Source organism: Ornithorhynchus anatinus, chromosome 8, assembly GCF_004115215.2.
Source record: "Ornithorhynchus anatinus isolate Pmale09 chromosome 8, mOrnAna1.pri.v4, whole genome shotgun sequence".
In the NCBI taxonomy this organism is placed as follows: Eukaryota; Metazoa; Chordata; class Mammalia; order Monotremata; family Ornithorhynchidae; genus Ornithorhynchus; species Ornithorhynchus anatinus.
Genome location: NC_041735.1, coordinates 39,646,052 through 39,659,881, shown reverse-complemented (window position 1 = coordinate 39,659,881; position 13,830 = coordinate 39,646,052). Strand labels below are relative to the sequence as shown.

Here is a 13,830-nt window from a genome sequence, read left to right as displayed (position 1 = left end):
AAAACATTATGAAACACACTTTTGAGAAATCAATCTTCATCGGTCTACTGAAGCGGTATGAGGCACTCCCAAGACAGTGCTATCTGCAAAATGATTAATCAGGCTTTAAAACAGCATGCACGGTACCGAAATTAAATGGGAGGGACTAAGTGTCCCGTAAAATAAGATTTACAAAATGCAGCCACTTGGAAAACACTAGCTCCTGTCAAACTACAGCATTCCCATGACAGCTGGCACCCAAATTTGAAAAATTTAAGCATCTGACATGTTGAAAAGATCGCATACACCTTCACTGTTCTTTTAATTACTTTAAGAGCCTCCGAATTCTGAATTCATTAATGTCAAGTAGCTGCCGAGAACCAAGCCAGGAAAGGCATTATAAGATGACATTAACGAAAGCTACCCTCCTAACGTTAGCGTAAAACTTCAGGAGAGTTCGCTAGGGGTCCAATCTGCATGGACGTGCTTTTCCAAAGGATTTTTTAGTGGGAAGCTTCCCTCTGCCCAGAGCTCGCGGAGAGCAAAACCAAGTTTCAGGGCCCAAGTTTATGTTGGTGGTAGGAGGGCAGGAGGGTTTGGATAATGGGGGGAGCTTCATTCTGCGGGGGGGGGGGGGGGGGGGGGGGAGGATGAGATGGCAGGGAAGGTCCTACTGCCCCAGGAACCCTGACAGGCAGACGGCACTTCAGGCTTCTCTGTCTCCCGGCCCTTCTTTTCTCACGCCACGACCGACGTTCGGGATCCGGGGACAACGTTGGCGGAGCGAGGGCAGTAGCTGTCGTCGGGCAGTCGGGGCACCCCAGGACCACAGCTCTCGATCCGATAGACTCCCGGCCGCTTGAGAGGTGCCACGGAAGGAAGGAATCCCATGGGAAAATAGCCTGCCGGAATAAACCTCCTGATGCTTTTCAGTCCTCAAACTGCTACGAGTACTAGTAGCAAATCCTCCTAACTCTGGCTATCAATCAGTGGCAGTGCTCACTAAACTAAGCACTTGGGAGAGTACACCATGGCAGATTTGACAGATACGTTCCCTGCCCGCAGGGAGCTTACGGTCTAGAGGGGGAGCCGGATATTTAGCAGCGGTGGCTTAGCGGCAAGAGCCTGGGCTTGGGAGTCAGAGGTCGTGGGTTCTAATCCCGACTCTGCCACTTGTCAGCTGGGGCAGATACAAGGTCATCAGGTCACCCCACATGAGGCTCACAGTCTTCATCCCCATTTTACAGAGGAGGTAACTGAGGCACAGAGAAGTTATGTGATCTGCCAAGGCCACACAGGAGACAGGTGACGGAGCCGGGATTAGAACTCAGGTTCTTCTGACTCCCGAGTCTGTGCTCTTTCCATTAGGCCATGCTGCTCCCCCTGACCTTCCTATCACTGTAGATAGCACCACCATCCTCCCTGTCTCACAAGCCCGTAACCTTAGCATTATGCTAGACTCAGCTCTCTCATTCAACCCCAGATTCACTCGGTCTTCAAATCCTGTCAGTTCGACCTTCACACCGCTGATAAAATCCTCCCCTTCCTCTCCATCCAAACTTCTGCCGCGTTAAGCCAAGGACTTATCCTATCCTGGCTTGATTATTGCATCAGCCTCTTCGCTGACCACCCTGCCCCCCATCCCTTCCCACTCCAATCCAAATTTCACTCTGCTGCCCCGATCATTTTTCTACAACAACGTTCGGTCCAGGTTTCCTCACTCCTCAAGAACCTCTAGTGGTTGCCCATCCACCTCCGCATCAACTCCTTACCATTGGCTTTAAAGCACTCAATCACCTCACTTGCCTACCTCACTTCGCTACTCTCCTCCCGTGACCCAGCTCACACACTCACTACTCACTGCACCTCCATCTCATCCACCTCCCCGCTGACCTCTCGCCCACATCCTGCTTCTGGCCGGGAATGCCCTCTCTCCTCGTAGCCTACCGACAATTATTCTCCCCACCTTCAAAGCCTTATTGAAGGCCCATCTCCTCCAAGTGGCCTTCCCTTACTAAGCCCTTCTTTCCTCTTTTCCCACTCCCTTCTGTGTCGCCCTGACTCGCTCCCTTTATCCGCCATCCCCATCCTAACCCCACAGAACTTAAGTACATATCTGTAATTTATTGATTTATATTAATATCTGTCTTCCCCCGAGACTGTAAACTCATTGTGGGAGAGGAATGTGTCCATTAAATTGTTGTGTTGTACTCTCCCAGAAGCTTAGTACTGTGCTCTGCACCCGGTAAACCCTCAATAAGTAAGACTGATTGACCGATCTAGACTCTGAGCTCGTTGTGGACAAGAAACCTGTCTACCAACTCTGTTTTATGGTACTTTCCCAAGCACTTAGTGGGATAATCAGCCCACAGTATGTGCTCCCGTAGAACCGAATGACTGATTGTCCCAAGGATCTCCCGCAGCTCAAACCGTAAAGGGCTGCTGGGTGGCTCCAGTTAGCTATTCTACGGCCTCCCGAAATGGAGTCAAAAATGGGCCTGGGAACCTCCAGAATTGGTTCTAGGCAGCAAACACGAGACAGCATCCCCAGCCCTGGCTACCCTGGCCCAAAAAGGGCCAGAGGAGAGGGCCCACCGGCTCGGCTTTCTGTTGGCTTGGAGCCACAGGGCTGGAGTTCGGGTCTGCAACGAGCAGGACTCTAAACTACAAGCAAGACTCGCCACATCCCAACACGAGGAACTCCCTCCAACCACTGACCGTGGATAAGCCCCTTCTCAGAGGCTGGAAATGTGCGCCTGGAAGGGTGGAGTGACGACCTTCCCTGCTGGAGCAGGACACGCACTCCTCCCCAACGAAACTTCCTTTCCCTATCCTTATCCAACGTTTTCTAGCTTGGAAGAACCCCACAAAAGTTACTCCGGCTCTTCAAGGGGCAGAGGAAGGGAAACACTTCCCTAGAGGAAGTGGGGGTAGGCACGTTTGCTGGTTGGAAATTGACATAGACAGCCAAAAAAAAAACCCCTTTTGAGTTCAAAGCAAATATTTTGGCCTTTTCACACAAATCAAGCAAACTCTGAAGGCTATAAACAAAGGCATAACATTAATGCTGGTATTACGGGCTCACTATGTACTTATCAAGAGTTGGGGTGGATACAAGGATAGGAGAGGGGACACAGTCCCTATCCCAAACAGGGCTCTCAATCAATCGATCTCCATTTTAGAGATGTGGAAACGGAAGCCCAGGGAGGTTAAGTGACTTGGCCAAGATCACAAGTAGGCCAGTGGTGGAGTCAGAATGAGACCGAGATCCCTTGACTTCCAGTTTGGTGCACTGGAGATAATAGGAAATAACTCCGAGCCCAGAGAAAAGCAACTTTGGGGAGCTAAGCACTTAAAATTCTCATAACATCCCTTTGTAAAATCTAGGACACAGAGTAGGTTAGGGAGGGACGATGAGAATTAGCAGAGAAAAAAGGCCTATGGGTCTGGAGTGCACCACCTACCAACTTCCCTTAATACCCTTTCTAAACAAAACTTTGATTCCCTTCATGCTGGTAAAATGTCTGAATACGTAATTTTTCCCTCTATCTCTAGGTAACGCTGTACAGTGATCTGAAAGTTCGGCCTAATTTGATTTGGGCCCAGTTCTACCCTGAGGAGCACTCGTTCCACCCTGAAGGGCAGACGCTGGCTAGGGAAAGACTTCACTGCCACTGCTCGCTGAGTGTTAAGCATCAGGTCAAGGAGGGACCCTACACCCCCTGTCCCTCTTTCACCTCTCCGAGGCTGGCGGGTGGCACAGAAAGGAGAGAGGCAAGGGACGGACTTGGCGATTTTCCACCTGGCATGTGTATTTCCCAGCACGTGGAGGGGACAAGGCGAAACAAGAGAGAGGCTTGGGCTCGAGTTACTCAGATTTCCAGATTCCCGCCTTAATTTAAGCCTATGTTCTGTCCACTGATGGGTAACACATTTTCAAATACAGACAAAATCACTCTTCCTAAGACAGTTTGACTTTTACGGGAGGTTTTAAGTGTGTTTAAAGAAAATCAGTGGCACTGCATTACCAGACCCTGTCTACCACCCCCCTGCCCCGGATCCTTAGAGTGGCTCACATCAATCAATCAATGGTATTTATTGGCGCTTACTACACACAGTGCAGTAGACTAAGCGCTTAAATTAACCAGGGCCCACGCCTTCTCTCAGAACCCAGGATTCAGCTTGGTTCAGGGACTTGCCTAGAGTCGACTGAAACTGACGGCAACGGAGAGCCGAAAGACATAGAGTTGCCATTTCTGACATGGATCTAGTATTCCGCGTGTGAAGAAAGTGCACTTACATAGAAAGGTGACGCATTTTTGCCTCCTACAGTTAGGGCTCCCAGCTTTCCGGCACCTTCACTTGGCGTGTATTTGACCACATGACAGTCTTGTACCTTAAAGTGAAAAGAAAACCAAACCAAACAAACGATAAGCTAGAATTCAAAATGAGGAGCCACGGATTTTTAAAACGCTCCCTGCATATGGCATTTAGTCAAGTCACCTAGGCCTAGTGGGGGTCCAGGGGAAGGAGAACTGCTCTGGGAACCAGAAGACCTGGGTTTTAAGTCCCGATTCCGCCTGCGGCCGGCTAGGGTGGGCCAAGACGGCAACTGCGCTTCACGATGCGCTGAGCCCTTGCCTGCCTGGTCTCGCCCGTTGATTACCCTGTGCCCCAGAGGACTAGCGCAGCATTCAATTCCTCTACACAGGTTCCCGAAGCCTCGACCACACCGTCCCAGACGCGAGACTCCATCGGCATCAATGACATCTGATATACACCGTTTATAATAAAATCCCCTCCTCCACTTCCCTGGTATCTACCCTGCCTCTCCCCTCGGATTTATCTGCTTGAGGACAAGAATCACGGCTTCTTTCTCTGTAACTGCCCCCCGCCCCCCCACCAGCAGCTGGCAAAGTGCAATGCCCACACTGGATGCTCAATAAATGTCGATTTCATCAAAACTCTTCTGCTCAGAGAGTAATACTGAATACACCCTCCACTTTTGCAGATGCTAATCTTAGAGATGAAAGAAATACCCAGGGAAAATGTCCGTACGAATCTGCAAACTCTCTCGGAACCACCACGGTAACAATTCTCCAAGTGACGCTTTTCCTTCACCGGCCAGTTGATGACAGCAAAACAATTTTTTTTTTAATCAGTTTGGGAATCACTGTGTTGCACTTTTATCGTCTTTTCTATCTGCAGTCAGAAACTCTTCCGGAAACATTTATGTCTCATCTAAGTGCAACCGGGATTCCTGACGGAGGTAGGACACAGGCGTGCGATTCAACGTACTGTGCGCCTTGCCCTCAGTTGACCGACAGTTATTACCCCCTCAAGGCGTGAAGGGAAGGAGTCTGGCCATCAAGTAGCTGAGAGGCTCCTAAAGGGGGGGAGTCACGATGGCCTCCCTGTCCGCCCCTGGATCCCAAGGGCCAGAGACCGGAGCCATTCTGTTTGCCGTGGGCCAACCCCAATTCAGGGGGAGGGGAAACACGTTATTTTCACGTTTAAAAGGCTAACAGACACCCTGGTATATACTAGTTATACTACATAATATATTGGCTGTGATTCACAATCGCCAAGAATTCTACATTACACCTATTGGCTCCGGAAATCTCCCGCTGAACGTTTTACTTTTCTTACTTGAAGCAACGTGACGGCATGCTTTTTACCATTCTTAGTCCACAAGGGCATCATTCCCAATTTCAGAGCAATAAGGCCGACCCTGGCGGAACCTGGGGATTAAAACCAAAGAAGGTTAACGAGACTAAGAGTATTACTTCCGGATCTTTCGGGAAAGCAGCTAATTCATAAAGGATGGCACTACATACTGGGTCCTGCCTTCTCTGAAATAATTCCAATTATTTTTAATCATTCCCTAGGAATGAGATTCTCAGGCTTCCTACAAGCCAGTTGTAGAATCAGAGCTGTCCTCGAAAAATAATCGATCAACAAAGGCAGATGAAGTCGGGGTTGGAAACTATAAATTTTAAATATATTGGAATACTCACACTGACGCACTTCCTCCGCCCCTCCCCGCCCCCAACCTTGGAATACCTTCCCTCCTGACATCAGACCACAGCTTTTCCCTCATTTAAGTCCCTCCTAAAACTCCGTCTCCTCCAATTCATTTCCCTGGACCCCGAACTACATCGTTGCTTTAGCCAAATCTAACGCTGATGAATCCGTCACCCTCCTTGGATTTCAGGTACGTACGAAGCGCGGCCTTGCAGGAAGCGCCCGGGGCCCGAGTTCTAATTCCGGCTCTGCCGACTGCTTGCTGCGTGAACTTGGGCAAGCCCCTTAATTCCTCTGTGCCTGGTTCCTCAACTGTAAAATGGGAATTCTATACCTGCTCTCCCTCCTACCTTGACAGTAAATCCCGCGTGGGACAGGGACCGCGTCCAACTAGATTGACTGCGTTTAATCCGGCGATCGGAACACACAGTCAGTGCTTAACAATTACTAGTAAAGAAAACTTCTAATTCACGTCTGAGTTCTTTAGTTGTCTGTCATCCCCCGCTCCTTGTGGATAAGGAACATATCACTTTGTGATTCTGTACTTCCCAAACTCACTGGCCCAGATGGGCACTCAATAAATGCTGCTGCTGCCTTCACCTCAAAAGAGTACTGATACGGCAGAAAGTCTGCACTGATAAAGTCACGTATCAGAGTACCAAACACCGTTTTTCTTTTGGAATCACATCCCCAATGGCTCAAACCCCCGTCATCACTTTTTTAACGCCGAAAAATACCCCATTACAAATTAAGCACCTGGTTCCCAAGGTTGTATGGGCCACGGTTCATCCTTCAGAGGGCACAGTTTACTAGCCGTTTGGGCTCCGTATTCTTCCTGGGTTAGTTTTTTTATAAACTGGACGTTTTCTTCAGAAAGATGTTCATTCCACCAGGTGCGGTCAAGGTTGTGAACGCATCTCGCGCCGAACCACAACGGTGCCCTGTGGAGGAAAAACGAAGCGGGGGAAATTTGATGAGAAAACAAGAGGAAAAAGTCGAGGAAATGTCGACAGAGGGACCAGAAATTGAAAAGAGATGGGGGGGATCGGAGGGGTCAGACTACTCGATTCTGGCCAGTGGCTCGTTATGGTATTTTCTGTACAGACTGAAAGGAAGAGGTGGGGGCTTCCACAAGGTGAATCGCATGCCTTTTCTTGAGGCCTCTAGCCTCAAAGCTCGCCGTGAACGGGGAACATATCCGTCATATTGTACATTCCCAAGTGTTTCGCACAGTGCCCCGCACACATTATGCACCCGATAAATACGACAGATGGATCCACGGGCAAGGACCGACAATGGGACTGCACACTGATTCACTTAATGATAATAACTGCGGCGTCTGCTAAGCGCTTACTATGCACCGGGCGTTGTCCTAAGCGCAGGGGCGGACACGAGGCGACGGGACCGGAAACGGTCCCTGTCCCTCAGAGGGCTCCCCGGGCCCATCCCCATTTTCAGAAGGGAAAGTGAGGCACCGAGAAGCGAAGCGACTTGCCCGAGGTCACACCGCAGACGAGGGGCCGAGCCGGGATTACAACCCGGGTAGTTCTGACATGGAGGCCTGTGCTCTTTCTACTGGGTCACGCTGCCCTGGGGCAGGGAAACCGGCACTTGGCTTCCGCTGAACTTTCCCAAGTGCTCAGTACAGTGTACTGCAGTCGGTAGGCGCTGAATGAACGCCTTCACCACTCCTGCAAGAAGGGAGAGAGACAGAGAGAGAAGCAGACAGGCGCCAGCAGGAACCAGCCCCTCCACACTTGCCAGCCTAACCTTTCATTCATTCAATCGTATTTATTGAGCGCTTACTGTGTGCAAAGCACTATACTAAGCGCTTGGGAGAGTATGATATAACAACATACATTCCCTGCCCACAGTGATCTTATTTTTGTTATTTTTGTGGGGTCGGTGCGGGGGGTGAGAAGCAGCGTGGCCTAGTGGAGAGAAGACGGGACCAGGAGAAAGAAGGTCATGGGTTCTAACACCCGTCTGCGGTGTGACCTTGGGCAAGTCACTTCACCTCTCCGGGCCTCAGTTTCCTCATCGGTAAAAGGGGGCTTGAGACCGTGAGCCCCACGGGGGACAGGGGACGGGGTCCTGCTCGATTTGCTTGTATCCACCCCAGCGCCGAGTACAGCAGGGAAGCAGCCTGGCCTAACGGGTGGAGCCCGGACCTGGGAGTCAGAAGGTCGTGGGTTCTAATCCCGACTCCGCCCCTGGTCCGCTGTGAGGTTCTCTGGGCCTCAGCGACCTCATCTGTTGGGAGGGCGAGCCCCATGTGGCACAGGGGCTGCGTCCAACCCGACGTGCTTGTCTCCACCCCAGCGTTTAGTACAGTGCCTGGCACACAGTAAGCGCTTGACAAGAGAGCGTGGCTTAGTGGAAAGAGCACAGGGCTGGGAGGCAGAGGTCCTGGGTTCTAATCCCGGCTCCGCCGCTTGTCTGCTGCGTGACCTTGGGCGAGTCACTTCACTTCTCTGAGCCTCGGTGACTTCATCTGTAAAGGGGGATGAAGACTGTGAGCCCCGCGTGGGACAGCCTGATTACCTTGTATCTCCCCCAGCGCTTAGAACAGTGCTTGGCACATAGTAAGCGCTTGACAAATACCACCATTATTATTACTAGAAATACCATCCTCATTATTATCATTGCAGTGCCTGGCACATAGTGAGCGTTTGCACAAATGCCCCCATCATCATTATTGTTCATTTACTCATTTCATTCAATAGTATTTATTGAGCGCTCACTATGTGCAGAACCCCGTACTAAACGCTGGGAACGTACAATTCGGCAACAGATAGAGACAATCCCTGCCCAACGACGGGCTCACAGTCTAAAAGGGGGAGACAGACAACAAAACAAAACGTTATTATTATTATTACTATTGTCAGCGGGAGGATGAACGTGGCTCAGTGGAAAGAGCCCGGGCTTGGGAGTCAGAGGTCACGGGTTCTAATCCCGCCTCCGCCGCCTGTCAGCCGTGTGACCTCGGGCAAGTCACTTAATTTCTCTGTGCCTCAGTTACTTCATCTGCAAAATGGGGATTAGGACTGTGAGCCCCACGTGGGACAACCTGATCACCTTGTATCTACCCCAGCGCTTAGGACGGAGTAAGCGCTTAACAAATACCATTATTATTAGTAGCAGTGCTTGTAAGTGCTCAGTAAATTCATTCATTCATTCAATCGTATTTACTGAGCACTTACTGTGTGCAGAGCACTGTACTAAGTGTTTGGAAAGAACAATGGGGCACCAGATAGGGACCATCCCGGCCCCACGACGGGCTCACGGCCTAAACCGGGGAGACAGACAACACAACAGAACAGCACAAAACAAAAGATGAGTAGCCTGGCGACAAATAAATCAGTAAATGCCACTGATTGTCACGGTAAAAGTGCTCGGCACATAGTGAACGCTTAACGCAGCGTGACTCAGTGGCAATAGCCCAGGCTTGGGAGTCAGAAGTCATGGGTTCTAATCCCGCCTCTGCCCCTCGTCAGCTGGGTGACTTTGGGCAGGTCACTTTGCTTCTCTGTGTCTCAGTTCCCTCATCTGCACTATGCAGATAATAATAATAATGTTGGTATTTGTTAAGCGCTTACTATGTGCAGAGCATTGTTCTAAGCGCTGGGGAGATACAGGGGAATGAGGCTGTCCCACGTGAGGCTCACAGTCTTCATCCCCATTTTCCACATGAGGGAACTGAGGCACAGAGAAGTGAAGTGACTTGCCCACAGTCACACAGGTGGCAAGGGGCAGAGTCGGGATTCGAACCCATGACCTCTGACTCCCAAGCCCGGGCTCTTTCCACTGAGCCACGCTGCTTCTCTGATAATGTTGGTATTCGTTAAGCACTTACTTATGTGCAGAGCACTGTTCTGAGCGCTGGGGTAGAAACAGGGTCATCAGGTTGTCCCACATGAGGCTCACAGTCTTCATCCCCATTTTACAGATGAGGGAACTGAGGCACAGAGAAGTGACTCGCCCACAGTCACCCAGCTGACAAGCGGCAGAGCCGGCATTCGAACCCATGACCTCTGATTCCCAAGCCCGGGCTGTGAGCCCCACCTGGGACAACCTGATGACCCTGTCTCTCACTCAGCGCTTACAACGGTGCTGGGTACCTAGTAGGCGCTTAACAAATACCAACATCATTACTATTATTATTGTTCTCTGGGCCTCAGTGACCTCATCTGTAAAATGGAGATGAAGATGGCGAGCCCCACGTGGGACAACCTGATGACCTTCTATCTCTCCCAGTGCTTAGAACAGTGCTGGGCACCTAGTAAGCTCTTGCCAAATACCCCCATTATTATTATTATTGTTCCACGTGGGACCACCTGATGACCTCCTATCTCCACCAGCGCTTAGCACAGTGCTGGGCCCCTAGTAAGCGCTTAACAAACACCATCGTTATTATTATTCTCTGGGCCTCGGTGCAAAATCTGCAAAATGGAGATGAAGACTGTGAGCACAACGTGGGACAAACCGATGACCTAAGCGCTTAGAACAGTGCCGGGCAAGCGCTCATCAAATACCCCCATTATCATTATTATTCCACGTGGGGCAACCTGAAGACCTTCTATCTACCCCAGTGCTTAGCACAGTGCTGGGCACCTAGTAAGCGCTTAAAAAATACCCCCATTATCGCTGCTATCATTCCACGTGGGACACAACCTGACGACCTTGTGTCTCCCCCAGCGCTTAGAACGGTGCTGGGCACCTAGTAAGCACTTAAATACCACCATTTTTATTATTACTCCACATGAGACAACCTGATCACCTTCTATCTCCCCCAGCGCTCCGAACAGTGCCGGGCACATAGCGGGCGCTTGACAAATACCACCATTATTAACATCATTCCATTCCATCATTAGAGAAGCAGCGTGGCTCAGTGGAAAGAGCCCGGGCTTTGGAGTCAGAGGTCGTGAGTTCGAATCCCAGCTCTGCCACTTGTCAGCTGTGTGACCGTGGGCGAGTCACTTCTCTGTGCCTCAGCGACCTCATCTGTAAAATGGGGATGAAGACTGTGAGCCCCACGTGGGGCAACCTGATTCCCCTGTGTCTACCCCAGCGCTTAGAACAGTGCTCGGCACATAATAAGCGCTTAACAAATACAAACATTATTATTATTATTATGTAGAATAACCCGATGACCCCGTATCCCCCTCCCCCCAGTGCTTAGAGCAGCACTGGGGACCCAGGAAGCGCTTAACAAATACCATTATTATTATTCCACGTGGGACAACCTGACGACCTTCTATCTCTCCCCGGCGCTTAGCGCAGTGCTGGGCACCTAGCAAGCGCTTAACGAATACCACCATGATCATGATCATCATTCCACGTGGACCCACCCGATGGCCTTTCATCTCCCCCAGCGCTCAGCACGGTGCCGGCCCCCTAGTAAGCGCTTAACAAATACCACCATTATCATCATTCCACATGGGCCCACCTGATGACCTCCTATCTCCCCCGCAGCGCTCAGCACAGTGCGGGGCCCCTGGCAAGCGCTTAACAAACACCACCGTCATCACTGTCCATTCCAAGCGCTCAGTCCAGTGCTCTGCACCTAGGAAGCGCTCAATAAATACTATCGAACCAACATCATTCCACGTGGGCCCACCTGATGACCTTCCATCTCCCTCAGAGCTCAGCACAGTGCTGGGCCCCTTCCAAGCGCTTAACAAATACCACCGTTATCACGGTCCAGTCCAAGCGCTCGGTCCAGTGCTCCGCACGTAGTAAGCGCGTACTGAACGAATGATCATCGTTCCACGTGGGCCCGCCCGATAACCTTCTATCTCCCCCCCGGCGCTCGGCACTGTGCTGGGCCCCTAGCAAGTGCTTAACAAACACCACCATTATCACTGTCCATTCCAAGCGCTTAGTCCAGTCCTCTGCACATAGTAAGCGCTCAATAAATACTATTGAGTGAATGAATGATCATCATTCCACGCGGGCACATTGTAAGCGCTCAATAAACACTATTGACTGAATGAATGATCATCATTCCACGTGGGCCCACCTGATGACCTCCTATCTCCCCCGCAGCGCTCGGCACAGTGCCGGACCCCTAGCAAGCACTTAACAAACACCACCGTAATCACTGTCCATTCCAAACGCTCGGTCCAGTGCCCTGCACATAGTAAGCGCTCAATAAATACTATTGAATGAATGATCATCACTCCACGTGCGCATACAGTAAGTGCTCAATAAACACGAATGAATGAATGATCATCCTTCCACTTGGGCACATAGTAAGCAGCGTGGCTCAGTGGAAAGAGCACGGGCTTTGGAGTCAGGGCTCATGAGTTCGAATCCCAGCTCTGCCACTTGTCGGCTGTGTGACTGTGGGCGAGTCACTTCACTTCTCTGTGCCTCAGTTCCCTCATCTGTAAAATGGGGATGAAGACTGTGAGCCCCACGTGGGCCAACCTGATTCCCCTGTGTCTACCCCAGCGCTTAGAACAGTGCTCGGCACATAGTAAGCGCTTAACAAATACCAACATTATTATTATTATTAAGCGCTCAATATATACCACTGAATGATCATCCTTCCACTTGGGCACATAGTAAGCGCTCAATATTTACCACTGAATGAATGATCATCCTTCCACGTGGGCACATAGTAAGCACTCAATAAACACTACTGAATGAATGAATGATCATCATTCCACGTGGGCACATAGTAAGCGCTCAATATATACCACTGAATGAATGATCATTCTTCCACGTGGGCACATAGTAAGCACTCAATAAACACTACTGAATGAATGAATGATCATCCTTCCACGTGGGCACACAGTAAGCGCTCAATAAATACTACTGAGCGAATGAATGATCATCTTTCCACGTGGGCACACAGTAAGCGCTCAATATATACTATTGAACGAAGGAATGATCATCCTTCCACGTGGGCACATAATAAGCGCTCAATAAATACTACTGAACGAATGAATGTTCATCCTTCCACGTGGGCACACAGTAAGCGCTCAACAAATACTACTGGACGAAGGAATGCTCATCCTTCCATGTGGGCACATAGTAAGCGCTCAATAAATACTACTGAATGAATGAATAATCATCTTTCCACGTGGGCACACAGTAAGTGCTCAACAAATACTACTGAAGGAAGGAATGCTCATCCTTCCACGTGGGCACATAGTAAGCGCTCAATAAATACTACTGAATGAATGAATAATCATCTTTCCACGTGGGCACACAGTAAGTGCTCAACAAATACTACTGAAGGAAGGAATGCTCATCCTTCCACGTGGGCACGTAGTAAGCGCTCAACAAATACTGAACGAAGGAATAATCATCTTTCCACGTGGGCACACAGTAAGTGCTCAACAAATACTACTGAAGGAAGGAATGGTCATCCTTCCACGTGGGCCCCACCTGATGACCTTCCACCTCCCGCGCGGCGCTCAGCACAGTGCCGGGCCCTTAGCAAGCGGGCCAACAACCGGCCCCATCAGTGACGATGAGGATGTCAGTGATGATGACTGTCATTATGAGCCACCACAGTTATGTGCTCTGCACGTAGTAAGCGCTTAACAAGGACCAATATTATTAATAATGGGGGGGGGGGGGGGGAGGCGGAGGTGCCGAGGAGCGCCCCCTGGTGCCCCCTCCCGGTATCGCCCCCCGCCGCCGCCGCCGCCGCCGCCGCCGGCGCGGCCCCCACCTGTGTCCGCCGGGCCCCGCCGCCCCCCGGGAGATGCGGGCTCCGATGCGGGCTCCGCCGCGGGCCCACCAGGCTGTGGCCGCCAGGACCAGCGGCCTCCAACCCGCCGCCGCCGCCATGGCCCCGGCGTCCCGGCGCCC

General features: G+C 50.8%; 1 protein-coding gene across 3 annotated transcripts in view; it reads right to left on the bottom strand.

Moving 5' to 3' along the window:
* Nucleotides 1-13,830, bottom strand: part of MRPL3 (mitochondrial ribosomal protein L3) — a 45,325-nt gene extending 31,495 nt beyond the window's left edge. The window contains exons 1-4 of one of the 3 annotated variants that reach the window (XR_003761516.2): nucleotides 13,691-13,830; nucleotides 6,760-6,944; nucleotides 5,629-5,720; nucleotides 4,280-4,375 (exon numbers count right to left, since the gene is read on the bottom strand). Coding sequence is in view for 2 of the 3 variants with exons in the window: in XM_029070656.2 (XP_028926489.1) it covers nucleotides 4,280-4,375; nucleotides 5,629-5,720; nucleotides 6,760-6,944; nucleotides 13,691-13,809 (492 nt within the window). In the remaining variant the exon portion in view is untranslated. The remainder of the gene's footprint in view (nucleotides 1-4,279; nucleotides 4,376-5,628; nucleotides 5,721-6,759; nucleotides 6,945-13,690) is intronic. The other 2 variants (XM_029070656.2, XM_029070655.2) reach the window with 2 other exon arrangements.